This window comes from Spodoptera frugiperda, chromosome 20, assembly GCF_023101765.2.
Source record: "Spodoptera frugiperda isolate SF20-4 chromosome 20, AGI-APGP_CSIRO_Sfru_2.0, whole genome shotgun sequence".
Lineage (NCBI taxonomy): Eukaryota > Metazoa > Arthropoda > Insecta > Lepidoptera > Noctuidae > Spodoptera > Spodoptera frugiperda.
Genome location: NC_064231.1, coordinates 5,362,376 through 5,377,704, shown reverse-complemented (window position 1 = coordinate 5,377,704; position 15,329 = coordinate 5,362,376). Strand labels below are relative to the sequence as shown.

Genomic DNA, 15,329 nt, shown 5'->3' with positions numbered 1-15,329 from the left:
GTGTGGGTGTGCACACAAACTTTTAATAGGGTATTACGTGAAGGTCAACTTTGTATCGGAAATCCATTTTGCAGTTGTTCACAGGCGACCAAACTTATATTCATGTGTTAAAGTTTGCTATACTTTGTCTGCTTACCACATTTTGTATAGCGGGGTTTGTATGCTATTTGACACTGTATGTTGAATAGACTGTTAATTATATTTTGTTTTTCAGCCAGCGATAGTTCACATAACAGACTTGTCAAATAATTATTTTAAAAAATCATGACATGAACTCAACGCCTATGAAAAGGATTGGCCACAGAAAGCTCTACAAAGAGATGAGTGGAAGGAGGGTAGGGAGGCCTTTGCCCTGCAGTGGGACGACCATGGCTGAAAATAAATAAATAAATAATTCTACATGGTCGGAAAACAATTTGTATGCCTTTTCCACTTATATAAAGCTGCGGTAACCACTTACCATCAAGCAGGCAGTAAGATTCTTCTCTTTGGTAAATCTATACATATAATAAAATCGTAGAAAAGTGCTGTCTGTACATTGAAAATAAAAATAAAAAAAATAGCAGGGGTTATTGTTATGTCGATGTCGAACCCAAAAATGTAATTAACTTTTTTTTTGTCTGTTTGTCTGTTTGTCTGTTTGTCTGTTTGTCTGTTTGTCTGTTCGTCTGTGCGCGCTAATCTCAGAAACGGCTGATCCGAGTTGGATGCGGTTTTCACGAATATATTGTGGGATGCTTAAATTTACATTTAGTGTTTGTTTCATGTCAATCGGTTCATAAATAAAAAAGTTATGTCAAATTAAAGAATCACGTCGAACATTCTATGCTTATACCATTAATCTCCGCAACTATTTGACGGATTTGGTTGAAATTTGGTACAGATATAGTTTAGAACCTTAGAAAGGACATAGATATATTTTTATTTCAAAAATCAAAAAATAAATAAATTATTTATAAATAATTCTATGTCGATCGTTACACGACTTCGGTTCATGTTATTGTTTTAATTCATCGAAAAAAAGTAAATAAATAGTAAAAAGGTATGAAAAAAATAATATCAATATAAATAAACTTTTAGTACAAAGAAAATGCCCGAACGGAGTATAAATAAATAATCCAAGTTGTCTTTATCCTCGATAGATGGCGTTGGGATCGAAATAGATCGCGCTATGGTTTCGTTACATTCATTTGGTTGGGTATCGGCCGAGCGCTTCGGTACTATCGTAGAAAAAGTGTATTATCAGTCGTATGATTATTTGTCTGTAGTGGTCCTGCTGTTTCGTATATTCTAAATTGGTTTCGTTGTATTTGTCAATTAATAAGTTTATTTGTTGGGTTTTCCTGGTTTTTTGGTTAAACTATTTAACGTAGGTTTAGTTTGATATCGATTATTAGTAGTTACTGTAGTTAGTTTTTTTAATAAAATTGTAAGTCTAATTTATAAATTAATTAGATTAGATTTAAGTCGTTTCTTTTAAATTATTTAGTTTAAGCTTGGTTATTATAGCATAGAGGATAGGTTGTAATATAGTTTCTTTTTTAATTGTTATAAATTCGTAATTCGTAGCTTTCTTTAGTTTTAAGTTAGTTTAAGTCCGTTTTTAAACTATTTTTTCAATGCCCTAAGTGAGTATACATCTATTAAATTCAAACGCAGAGCTCATTATGTTGATTTTTGAAGAGTTCCCTGGAATATCTTCCACATCTCATTTTTGAAGAGATCCCGCGAGATCGGGAACTATGTGGTTAAAACCAAAAATTTGCCGGAAGTCACTATTCCACGCGAACGAAGTCGCGGGCAAAAGCTAGTAAAAAATAAAATTTCCATCTCGAAATTCTAATTAATCACAAAGTTTGGATCTGTGTGTGGTAAATAGTAATTAAGAAAAGTCTACAAAATTAACTAGACTGCGAAGTTTTAGAAAACAGACTAAGCCACAGAGTGAGATTCGTGTCTTTAGAGTGTTGATTCTCCTAGTAATTTCCTTTACTGGCCTATTTTTTTTTTATTGTTTCAAATCTATGTGATTGTGTATGTACATATACATATGTATGTACATGATGTTGGCGCCTGTATCATCAGCAGCCTGTAACTGTCCTACTGTGAAGAAAGATATCTTCTCACGTGGAGAAGGAATGATCATCAGTTGAACGTTCCAAGGAGACAGATTGTACTAGGAACATAAACATCTGTTCATTTATTGATTACTAATTAAAAAGAAAAAGCAGCTGCAATGTCAGTGCTACAGTAATATGATAAAGTCGTCCGATGCGGCCGGCGATAAGTAACGATTGTCTGCTGTTTATCGGCACTCGTTCACGCTTCCGCGGCCACTTCCAGCACTTTTTGTTGTATACTCCGACTTCTTGTGTAGTTGTGCGACTTTTTGTCGCAAGCAGTGTACATTTGACAAACTTCTGCATTTTATGTACTGTTTACCGTATCAATATGTTAAATGTTATTTTACCCCTTGTATTTTTTCACAAAAGTACTACTGGATGGTTCCAAATAAAACTAGACGTACAGACAAAATCTGAAATAATACATTGCCTAGTTTCTATGTAACGTTCAAATAAATAAAAGTGATTAATGTTCAAAAGACAGACGTACTCGTAACACTCATTTATAGGTTGATGGATCAACCTATGAGCACGCAATAATTAGATAGTTAAGTTTACACAATGAATGATGCATCTCATTGAGTACCTTACATTATTTTAAAATTGCACCATTCTCCATTTTCCCTCAATATTACAAAACTGTTCAATATAAAAAGCGCTCGGTCTGCACACTCCCTTTTCAAAATCGAGAAATTGTCTTGCAATCTTTTTCAAATCAAACCTTCAACGAATTTTAAACTTTGAGACTGAAGTTTAGAGTTGATTTTCTCCTGTCGAAGTGGCGCGTTGAAATGGACATTTTACATGGAAAAATAAAAATGTCTGCGTGTTTTATCTAAAGCGCAATGAATGGTAAATGCAGCGCCGGATTATTTTACATACAAGATAGCTTCGGTAGGATCGCTACTATTATTGCGATTCGATTTCAGTAAATCTATGCTCGGAATTCTTTAATAAAGAAGTAATTTTTATACAAACACAGGACATTTGAAGGACAATGGATTTTACATTGATTGAACTACAAAGGAATCTTTTGACGACTTATTACCCAGTTTGTTTAAAAAGTTTTTTACAAAATCAGTCGCTACAACTACCCGGACACGACTACGCCTAAAACTTGAAAACAACAAGGACCGCTCTCACAGCAACTAATTAAAAAGTTAAAACAAATAAAATTTTAATAAACGCCGAAAATATAAATATTAAACCGCAACATTATGAATAGAAAGTCCGAAGTTGCGATAAATAATGCCTTTACTCGTCCCGGGGTTATCTTTTTAAGCGCACAGGCGTTGTTAAGGAGCGCCGTAAATTTAATTTTATTGCTTAAATACTTATAAAATTTTACAATTGTACCTACTGGAGAGCGTAATGAAAACACAGCTAGATAGGGCCTCTGTAATGTCTTGTTAAAATTCGTGGCGTGTGCGTAGGGACCTATTTTTTTGGGCACCAAATGAAAATATTAGAGGCTAAACGTTAATTGGAGTGTAATTGTGACCACAAGGGGTTACGAAAGATCTTTGAGATAGAGCAAGACCTTTAGAGATTTGTTTTGTAAAATAAAAGAAATAGTATTGTGTTTATTTTAATTCGTATAGTATTTTCTGTTGCAAGATTAGGTATAGCAAAAATGTTATCATTATTTTTTTCAATGGTCTTTAAACTTGTAGTTATTTCAACAATCCCCTCATAGTTGCTCACTTTTCACTTATAGTAAGAGAGAGACAGGAAGCGTGCAGTCGCAGTCCCCTCGTATAATATTCATAGCATACGTTGTAGTTCTGAACTGCGATCTGAATACAGCTTGTGGTACAAACTGTTATGCGTGAAGCTATTGTTTTTACTTTAACACAAACTTATGGTGGGTTTTGTTTAATTATATTTTGTCATACTTTATTTTTTGGGTAATTTTTGTAACTTAGCTCATAAGTATAATATGACAAGCTCAGGCATGAATGGGCCGACTCGACCGAGATCATACAACGGTCACGGCTTTACTGGAAACTGGCATATAACAATGCTTACGTGTTTCGTTGAGTTGATTTCTTAAATAAATAAATGTGGAATAATAATTTTAATAAGTTTTCATTTTGTGTTTATCCATGATGCATCGTATGTGATACTAATACTTAATATATTAAATTGGCGATAGACCAACGCCCAAATAAAATTTGTCCAATTCCTTGAACAGTGATATTAGGAAATTGAGGTGGACTTAACGCATTATATATATTAATATTATTAAACTTATTTCCAATAAATAATTCGCTATCAGTTCCTCACTTGTACTCACCCTCATTTTTATTTCATACCCTTGTGTACAATAGATCATATTTTATAAAAATTTAAATCCCACTTTTGGCACAATTTGAACGAGAAACCGGCGAATATGAAGCGGCTGTGGTTCGCTCAGTAACTGCTGGTGTTGTATACACATATGCTTTCTAAGATTGTTTTTGAACAACATCTGGCTTATTGTATCTAACTAGAACCAATATACATTTTTAAACCTATATACTACACAATGAAGTCATCGCTAGGGTTGCGTAGTGTAACTGACGTATAATTAGTTTTCGAAATGTTAATTGCATAGTTTGATAAGTCTTTAAATAAGTGCAAAATATGTCATAAATCTGTTCTTAAAATGAAAGTACCTCTCATGTTGAAACATAAATTATTAAAACTTACATTGCTTTGTAAGTTAACTATAAAAGTCTGTATTGATTGTACCTATCTATACCTACTCTTCGTTTAATAATTAAATATATTTTCTCTATTAAAAAAAAAACAATGAAAATAGGAATTTATAAAATAATTAACAAAAATAAAATAACAATTTATTGGAATGCTATACGTTATAAATAAATTACAATTTTGATATTTCATAATTATACCCTGTACTACCGACTAAAACATAATATTCTCACGATAAAATCTAGAAATATACAATGTACTATAATTTGTTTCCATCTAGAATATAATGGTTCTTATGTATTTATAATTGAAAACTTCATATAAATCTACTTAGTATTTGCCATGTAAAAAAGATGTAACGTGGACGGATTACAGACATCAGATCAAACGATATCGTGAGAGTCACACCATTTAAGTAACACTATTCTATTTGTTCAACATTAAATGTTTCCTTATTAAGTAACTAATTTAATTTACTATATTGTAATATGAATAAAATACAAGTAACTAGAATAATAGTTTCAGTACTTAGGTTCAGTTCTTCGATGTTTATCGTAAATTCGTTTCCACATGCGATAAGCATCAGGGTTCCTCATCGATGTCATCTCCAATTTATTGCCTATATTCAAAAAGTTCAATTGGTCTTTAGTGTGTGGAGGCCATTTGATTGGAAACTCCCCTTTTGGTGAAGGATCTCTGAAATAGAAAGAGAAACTCATTTAAATTCTACCAATTTTATAGGAAATAGTTTAAATGCATATAAGTTTTTAAACTGAAATTGTCACTAACACTATCATTAGATCTTGGAAAGGTATATTCAACGTTCATCCGTGATCATTGCAGCAGTGCCAAAACATGGAAACTCTTGGACATAAATAAACTCAAGTTCTAATGATAATTTAAAATGCAATATGAAGTTGTGAAAATAGTAAAATGACCTGGATATAATGATAAATATTTTCTATTATGATGTTTACTGAGAGCTATGTGACTGGTATGAACTTACCCATATTTAGCAAAATTGGTTAATATTTTGGACAGCCAGTCTACTACTTTTTGATCCTCTTTGTTAACTCTGAAAGGTATTATTGTTCCCTGGAATGTGTAGAATAGATCATCTCCATGGCATGCACCTATTTCCTTTTTGTATTTAGTACTGTACTTGACAAAGTTGCGTCCTCCAGAGTACGTGAAGTAGTAGCTATACACAGGAGCTTCAATCTTCTTCGCCATTATCTCCGCCTCGAATGTTACCGGCATCTCAAAATACAAATGTGAATATAAATCCGATAGGTTCATAATGTTCCTTTCACTAATCTGTTCTCCATTAAAATAAAACTTTTTTATTTCACGATCATATTCATTTTCTTCATCTTTAGTTTTAAAAACTAAGTCATTTCCGAACATAGTTTTTTTATTATGTCTCTCTAGTGTTTCTGTTGTATCGACGTTTATGAAGAATAGTCCTTCTCTGTCAGCCGAGGAGAACATCAGAGAAATATTTTTCGGATTTTTAGTCATCAAGTTGTATGGTAAATCTGTTATGACTGATTCGACGCCAGGAATATGTTTCTCCACGCATGGCAACGGCAAAAGTTATTTACTAAAAGTTGTGGTATAGGACTATGTATTGTTGCCGTAACCATGTCTTGGACTGATGAAGTAGAAAATATTTCGTAAATTTCTTTTGGGTCTTTTGTGTTATAACCTAATAGACTCGCAATATTACTTGCTGTAGATATGGGGTCATAACTTATGGCCCAATTCGCTAATGATGATCCACTGTGCATAATCGCTCGTTTAAATAGACCTTCAGTAACTTCGCTAGCAACAAGCAAGGACACTGATGATGCACCAGCGCTCGTTCCAAATATGGTAACGTTATCTGGGTCTCCACCGAATGCAGCTATGTTTTTCTGAATCCAACGTAAAGCCGCTACTTGGTCTTTCAGACCGGCATTGCCGGGTGCTTCTTCGGTGTGTAAACAGAGAAAGCCTAATATACCAAGTCTGTAGTTAAAGGAAACTAATATCACATCTTGCTTAACTAAGAATTCTGGTCCTACGACCGTTTTTCCTCCATTTCCAAGAATGTAAGCGCCGCCATGAATGTAGACCATGACAGGCAATGGGCCTTTAGCCATTGCTGGAACGTACACGTTGATTTTGAGGCAGTCTTCCATGCCAACTACTTTAATGGGTAAACCCATTGGATGCTGTGGACACTGGTACATCTCATCGACGGCCTTGTATACTCCCTCCCATTTTGGTGGAGGTAGTGGTGCCTGTAAAGACATTATGTTGATGTTAGTTAGGTAATTCCAATTTGGTCAGATCTGTTAAGATCATAAGCACAAAACAACAAACACTACTCTAAAAAAACGTGCTATTTTTTATGTTATAAAACTAGACTAGAAATCCTATATCTACACAGCTTGGGACTCAGTTGTTAGGCCAGTGCGTAATTAAATGAAATGAATTTGATTAATTTTCTAATTTATTTTCACGGATAATATGAAAACTAAGATGTCAATTAGTTTTTTGTGCAAATAATAATAGGTGTTAGTTTATAAAGTACCTACTACGTGATAATCATCATCATCATCATCATCATCATCATCAGCCGAGAGACGTTCACTGCTGAACAAAGGCCTCCCCTTAGTCCCCTTATTCTACGTGATAATAATAATTATTTAAAGGAATGTTAATCATAACAGAATTATTCCAAGTGCTGGTTAAGCATCAAAGTGTAAGTACATGCATTAGTACGATATGTATAATATAAATAAAGCACTTAAGATTTAACACCATCCATAATATATAAGTACGAGTAAATAGGAAATCATACAAAGCTGTATATAATTATTATTATATACTGACATTTCGCCACTCACGTTACCAATGATTATTTGATAATGATAATAAACAAAAGTATTTTTTATGGTATAAGCCGGCGAACGAGCAATCGTATCGCCTAAGGGTAAGCAATCGCCTTTGCCTATGAACACCCGAAACACCAGAGGCGTTATAAATGCGTTGCCTTTTGAGGGTTAGAAATTTAAGAGTTGTTGAGAAATCTCCGATTTCTCATTTCTTATCCATTGGGAAGATTGGAAAGGGGGGTAATTGGGCCTCCGGTAACCTCACTCATGCAACGAAATACAACGTAACCGTTGTTTCACGTCGGTTTTCGGTGAGGCCGTAGTATCTCTCGGATCGACCCCGCGCACCGTGTAGCGGGTTCGATTCCCGCACGGAGCAACTCAGTGTTAGTTCCACTAATTGTTGTTTCGGGTCTGGGTGTGATGTGTATATGTATATGTGAATTTGTATATAAATCCTGGTGTGGGGTATATATACATCCTAATTAATAATAATATATTTGACAAAGGTATATAGATACCTATATAGTGTAATTTGTATAACATATATAAAGATAACATTTCTTACAAACAAAACTTTGACCTCCATTGATAGCGTTATCAGTACAATTTGTATTAGACAAGTATAGATGCCAGTGGGTCAGATCCTGCAATAGGATTTGAACTTTACACTTTTATAATAAAGTCTGGAATTTATTGAAGAAATTACAACCGATAGTGGACCGGAAGTGTTGATGCGCAGCTGATGTCTGCATAAATTGTTCTATTCATAATTATCTTTTCTGGGCAAGGCACCACATTCTTTTGAAAGGTTCTCAAAGGTTGAACATTCTCCTCGTATTTTGAAAGATATATGCGGAGCCAAAGCGGGGGTTAATATGACTATTTATATGAGTTTCTCTGGACTGACAGACTAGGAACGATGACAAAACTAGGAAACGATCGTGAAATCAGATATTTCATTAATTTATTTCAAAGTTTACTTGCTTAATTTTATTGTTATTCTATATTTATTATTGTGTTTGCTTACCCTAGTGGATTCATAAGTATCACACCCATAGAAACTAACACAGACAATTTGTAAAAAAAAATATATGTTAAACTAGTTTTGTGCCAGCGGTTTCGCCCTCGTTCTTGTGGGATAATAACTAACCTTTGTGTTATTCCAGACCAAAATTCATCCCATTAAATTTTCATTCAGATCACTTTAACCGCTTTGACGTAATTGAGTAGTAACAAACATACACAACCATTTTTCACATTTATAATATTAGTAAGTAGTATCAGTAAGACACTATCAGTACTTCATTGATGTTGTAATTACTCACGACTATCTTCCACGAGGAATAGAATAATAAGATAACGTGCTGTAAAGGAATATCGACTTAATTTCTAATTTTATACCAGCAGCGGTCTTACCACCGTACTCAGAGTCATTTAATGGTTACTTAACCCAGTCCTTAGTAATTGTTTTCGGAACAAAATCGTTACTAAGGAATAGAAAAACTAATAAATGTCTTATGTATCTCCCCTCATAAATATCTCTGAGGATTTCTTCGATACCTAATTGTTTTTTATTCTACCTACCTATGTGTATAAAGGTTAGCAACATTGTTATAATCTTTATAAAAATAATCTAAATTATTAATAAAATGTTTTAATAGCGATTGTATTTGTTATTAAGTTTTTAATGAGCGATTATTGAATGTAAATGAACGTATTAAAAAATATCAACAAAAATATCGTATTGTTATTCACACGTCTGCAACGTCAAAATAATAACAATAACGAGTATGACTAATATTAGCTTCACTTTGAGAAAAAAAAAACAAGATTTTTTATTTAAATATAAAATGTATCTCGAAATGTTAACTGCACCGAAATAGATACCTAATCACTTTTTGTTATCTAGTAGTGGGACAAGATTTTACAAATATTTATAAAGATATTATACAACGCAACGTCACGCCTTTTAACTCTGAAGGGGTAGGCAGAGGTGCACATTGCAATGTACCACCACTCTTCATCTTTGTATTTTATGTGCCATGTGATAGGGGATATTGCCATATACTGGGCACAACTTTAAACTTCTTGCTACTACAGAGAAATTCTCGAAAAAACTGAAAAAAGCCTAGCAATACTTTGCTCGATCCAGGAATCGATCCCGAGACCCCTTATCCGGCAGTCGCACTTTCGACCATTCGACCACCGAGGCAGTTTTATACAATACAATGAATTAATTTGTTTCTTACGTTATTGGCTCTTACTGCAAACCTTGTTTAATAGTCCTTAATAAAACAACAGTATCATCTTTTAAAATCATTTACTATGTGAGTATTACGGTACTTGCTGTAGATATCCTTCCACAGCCGGTAAGGGTCTGGATTGGGGACAGGACCCATCTTCAGCTCATCCTCTATATATAGAAACGTCATATTTTCTTTGGTACTCGGACTCCACTGAATTGGCAAATCATTTGTTGGAGGAGTAGGGTTACTGAAACAAACGAAACAAAATATAACAATGTTGGAATCAATGAAAGTTTTAACACTAAGAACACAATATTTTTCTAAGCTATAATAAACTAGCTGATGCCCACGGCTTTGCTCGCGTGGATTACGGACTTTGTGACTAATAAAAGTAGTCTAAGTTACTCCTTAGTATATCAGCTACCTGCCAATTAAAGTCCCGTCAAAATTGATCTAGCCTATTCAAAGATTAATCAGAAAAAACAGACAAACCAAAATTGTAAAACATTTTTTTTATGCATACATCAAAATAATGTTTTATTATAGATACGACTCATAAGTCGTGAGTATATGTAGGTATATCGTGTGGTTATCTAATAGAACAAAAGACACTCCCATTTTATTTATTTATCTAAATAATGTACCTACCCGTATCTAGCGAAATTCGTCCATAATCTCGTCATCCAATTAATCATGGTTTGATCTTTTTTACTGATTGCAAATGGCCAAGCATTGCCTTTGAAGAGGTACATAAGCTCATCTCCATGGCAGGCTCCTGGCTCATCACTGTAACCTGTAATGTACTTTAAAAAGTTTCTTCCTCCAGAATAATTAAAGTAATAGTTATAAATAGGAGCACTGGTTTTGTTCAATACTATCTCAGATTCAAGTAATGTGGGCATTTCAAAATACAAATGTGTGTTGAGATCTAGCAAAGCATTTTGAGCTTTAAAACTGATGTTTCTGGGTCCAAAGTAATATTCTTTTACTGCACTAGATAGATTTGCAGCTTCGTCTTCTGAAGGAAAGTTTAAGTCGGGTGAGAATATGTATTTTGAGTCTCTTTCCCTTAAAGTATCTTCTGTTTCTTCTGGTAATAGAATAACGCCTTCTTTGCTTGTCGTTCCATATATCACAGATATGTTGTTTGAATTCTTACTAAATAAATTATAAGGTAAATCAGTCATAACTGCTTCTTCGCCTTCAATCACCTTTTCAACACATGGATAATGTATCAATTGAAAATCGAAATATTTCCCTATTGGCTTCTTTGGCTTAGCGGCTATCAAATCTTTGTATGGTATTTTAGAGAATATTTCATACATTGTTTTCGGGTCATCAGTGTCATAACCAAGTTCTTTAGCTACAAGACTAGCAGTAAACAACGGCTGTCGATTAAGTGCCCAGCTTGAGGTAGATACGCCACTTTGTAAAATTGCTCTTTTAAACAAACCCTTAGTAGCATTACTAGCTATTAACATTGACACAGACGTCGCTCCCGCACTCAGTCCAAATAGAGTGACATTGTCAGGATCTCCACCAAACGCAGCAATATTTTTCTTAACCCACCTTAGAGCAGCAATTTGATCCTTCAATCCTGCATTTCCAGGAGCTTCCTTAATACCTAGACAAATAAATCCTAACGCTCCAAGTCTATAGTTAAATGTGACTAGAATTACATTTTGATGGATTAGAAAATCAGGTCCATATAGAAGTTTCCCACCATTTCCAATAATATAGGTTCCACCATGAATGTATACCATGACAGGGAGGGGGCTTTTGGCTTTCACTGGTACGTAAACATTGATTTTTAGGCAATCTTCCATTCCAATTACTCCTAACATAGAAGGTTGTGGACATTGATAATGTTCATCAACTGCTTTGTACACTCCCTTCCATGACACAGGGGGTAGGGGAGCCTGGAATGTAAAGATATCACTCTAAAGAATTTATTTAAATTATCTCATTTGTTTACTACAAAGAACAATACTGCAATTTGTAAGTCCTATTAAACTGCCAAGTTGTTTACAAACAATCAAAACTTACCTTGAACCTCGTGCTGCTATTAGTGGAAGCGTAAGGGATTCCAACGTATTCAAAATATGACCCATCTGCACTGACTTTACCGCTCAAAATTCCTTGTTCGATCTTCACTTCGGGCGCTGGCTGGTCCACCAAGTTTACGGCGAATAATGTGAACAAAACTATTCTTTTTCCACTTTTCATATTTGATTATTCACTTTCAAGTTTTAAAACAAACAAGATTGTTTTGTTCAGACTTTGCTCAATAAATATTCATAACGTTGAAGTTATTGGTTTCAGACACGATTTTATGCAAAGTGATCTTAGAAATATAGTAGTTATATAATAGGTGATATGTTCTAATTAACAGCTTAATGAAGTCTATTAGTTCAAAGGTTTTCTATGCGGGTGTTCTGCGCCCGGTCCGCGGCCCTACTAGTATTTATTACTGTCATCAATATTTTATTACAAAAAGTACTGATAATGGTTTCAGAGGTCATCTGTTCATGGAATGTACTCGATGAGACTTTAGTAACCTGACCAGATAATGATTGAAGAAGGAAAGCAAGCATTACAATAAAATTCAGTTATTAAAAATCATTCGGTTTAATTTTCTTTCGATATTTTTCATAAATACTTTTCCAAAGTTGATAAGCTTTGGGATTAGGAATTGGACCCATTTTCAATTCTTGGTCTATGTAAAGAAACTTCATGGTGTCCTTAGTACTGGGCTCCCATTTCACTGGTAAATCATCGTTTGGTGTTGGATTTCTGAAAACAAAATATAATATTATGTAGTTTAGATTTTCGATTAATATCCTGATTATCACTACTAATCAAAATTTATTTTAGTGCCAACTTACCCATACTTAGCAAAGTTGGTCCACATTTTAGTCATCCATTCAATCATTTTTTGATCATCTTTACTTATAGGGAAAGGCCAAATATTTCCTTTGAACAAATACAATATTTCATCACTATGACACGCTCCAGTTTCGTTCTTAAACCCACTTATAAACTTTAGGAAGTTCCTTCCACCTGAGTAGTTATAGTAATAGTTGAATACATTTGTTTCTACATTTTTAATTATAACTTCTGACTCTAATATAGCAGGTACTTCAAAATATAACTCTGTGTTGAGATCTATTATAGTATTTTGTACTTCAAAGCTAATATTCTTTTCACCAAAATAAAATGTTCGTGCCATTCTTGATACATTGGCTGCTTCTTCTTCTGATGAGAATAAGAGATCGGATGCAATCATGTACTTGGCGTCTCTCGCCGCTAAAGATTCTTTTGTATCATCAGGTATGAGGAACATTCCTTCCTTACTAGTTGTTCCATAAATAACTGGTATGTTTTTAGGGTTACTATCTAAAATGTTATATGGGTAATCTGTGACAACAGCTTCGACTCCTTCGATTTCTTTTTCCACACACGGGTAGTTTAGTAGCTGTGTGTCAAAATACATGCCGAGCGGTTTCTTTGGTCTTGCTTTTACTAACTTTTCGTGTGGGATTTTGGAAAATATTTCATAGATCTCATTTGGATCTTCAGTATCGTAGCCTAAATGTTTAGCTATTAGACTTGCAACCCATCGTGGCTGTCTGTTTATAGCCCAACTGGATGTAGAAGCACCACTCTGTACAATAGCTTTGTGAAATAATCCTTCTGTTGCCTTACTAACTAGTAGCAAAGATACAGAGGTCGCTCCAGCACTTTGTCCAAAAACTGTGATATTGTCGGGATCTCCACCAAATGCACGAATATTTTTCTTCACCCACCTTAGAGCAGCTATTTGATCTTTGATACCTGCGTTACCAGGCGCATCTTTGGTGCCTAAACAAAGAAACCCTAAAGCTCCCAGTCTATAGTTAAATGTCACTAAGATTACATCTCGTTTGACTAGAAAATCTGGTGCATAAATGAACTTTCCTCCACTCCCAAGTAGAAATGCACCTCCATGGATGTAGACCATGACAGGTAGTGGTGTTTTGGCTAAAGCAGGTACATAGACGTTGATTTTCAAACAATCTTCGGTTCCAACAACGATGCCAAATAATGAGCTTTGTGGACATTGATATATTTCATCCACTGCTTTGTATACTCCGTCCCACGATGGTGGTGGATGTGGCGCCTAGAAAGAAAACTGCGATGGAAACACAACCTTAGGATTATATAAATAAATATTATTTTTAGTAAATATTTAAGGTGTATGGATATGTTTGTGTTAGTTTCTCGAAAGATGCAATGTTTAGATTTATAATTATATCAAGTATAAAATGTTCATACCAGACACCATTTAATGAACCCTGTTATAATTATGACGTTGCATAAGAAATGGGTAGTCGAGTGCGAGTTGATTGCATGCAGAATAAATTATCATTTTTATCGATAAGAGTCTAGAAAAAATTATTTGTAAAGTGGAAAAATGTATATTAATTACATAAGAAGGTCACAATAATCGTGTGTTGTATGGCCTCGAAGAGTCTAGTTATTGTGACATTTGAAATTTTATCTATTTGTAACTATGTGTACTTCTAATTATCAAGTACCTACTATGTCGTCTAATCTTGAAGAAATTATTAATTTAAAGTAGGGTATTGATTGATTGTGATTTATAAGATACATAGATATTTAGTTTTTATTAAATATTTCCTTCAACAACTAAGTATCGTCAAGTACCTACGTATCTGTACTTTTTTAGCTATCAGTATTTTTACGATGACTAAATCCTAATAAATAATTTTATCGACACACTTACCTTGAACCTCGTACTGCTATTAGTACTAGCGTAGGGAATACCGATGTATTCGAAAAAGGAACCATCGGTACTTATTTTACCGCTTAATTTCCCTTGCTCGATAGTTACTTCGGGAGCCGGTTGATCCACTAGGTTCATCGCGAATAGCGTAAATAAAACTATTTTTTTACCGTACTTCATTTTTGAAAACTGTCCTTAACACTATTAGAATAAAGTTCAATTTTCTAGTATCACTTCACTGGTGTTAGAGGTTATGTCATAGACGGAAACAGTTAACACGGTAGAAATACATGAATAAATACTATTTTATATCACTTTTTGAATACTAGATTAATGTTAAATATCACTTTAGAGGTATTATTATTATTTTGTTTTATAACTTTGTTAGAACGAGTGCTAACAACAATCGGCTTCAAGTGTTTATCATATTTGACAGTTTGCCGGACGGCCTTGCGGTGTGACGCGCGCCGCGCACGCGCTGTACCACCTCACTGACACATGATTATGTCATGTGCCAGAGAGAGATAGCGAACCCCGGAAAAAATTAACGTGGAACGCGACTATGTAAGCAGATAATGCAAGAATGTACGTA

At 34.2% G+C, this 15,329-nt stretch overlaps 2 protein-coding genes across 2 annotated transcripts; both read right to left on the bottom strand.

Moving 5' to 3' along the window:
- Window positions 1-4,947: 4,947 nt before the first annotated feature.
- On the bottom strand, window positions 4,948-15,237 carry LOC118282212 (esterase FE4). Its single transcript, XM_035603176.2, is given in 4 exon segments — window positions 4,948-5,516; window positions 5,827-6,418; window positions 6,421-7,105; window positions 14,738-15,237. Coding segments are annotated over 4 exon segments (1,632 nt in total). The 5' UTR covers window positions 14,918-15,237; the 3' UTR covers window positions 4,948-5,341.
- On the bottom strand, window positions 9,885-12,550 carry LOC118282211 (bile salt-activated lipase). Its single transcript, XM_035603174.2, has 3 exons — window positions 11,998-12,550; window positions 10,600-11,870; window positions 9,885-10,198 (listed from the first exon to the last, which is right to left on the bottom strand). Exons 1-3 carry the CDS (start codon window positions 12,175-12,177, stop codon window positions 10,009-10,011), a joined length of 1,641 nt encoding a protein of 546 aa, XP_035459067.2. The 5' UTR covers window positions 12,178-12,550; the 3' UTR covers window positions 9,885-10,008.
- Window positions 15,238-15,329: the final 92 nt, after the last annotated feature.

Coding starts and splice junctions, on each gene's coding strand:
- LOC118282211 (XM_035603174.2), bottom strand. CDS start 12,177: ATGAAAAGTGGAAAAAGAATAGTTTTGTTCACATTATTCGCCGTAAAC. Junction 11,871..11,997: donor ATAGCAGCACGAGGTTCAAG/GTAAGTTTTGAT, acceptor TTTACATTCCAG/GCTCCCCTACCCCCTGTGTC. Junction 10,199..10,599: donor ACGAATTTCGCTAGATACGG/GTAGGTACATTA, acceptor CGTTTGTTTCAG/TAACCCTACTCCTCCAACAA.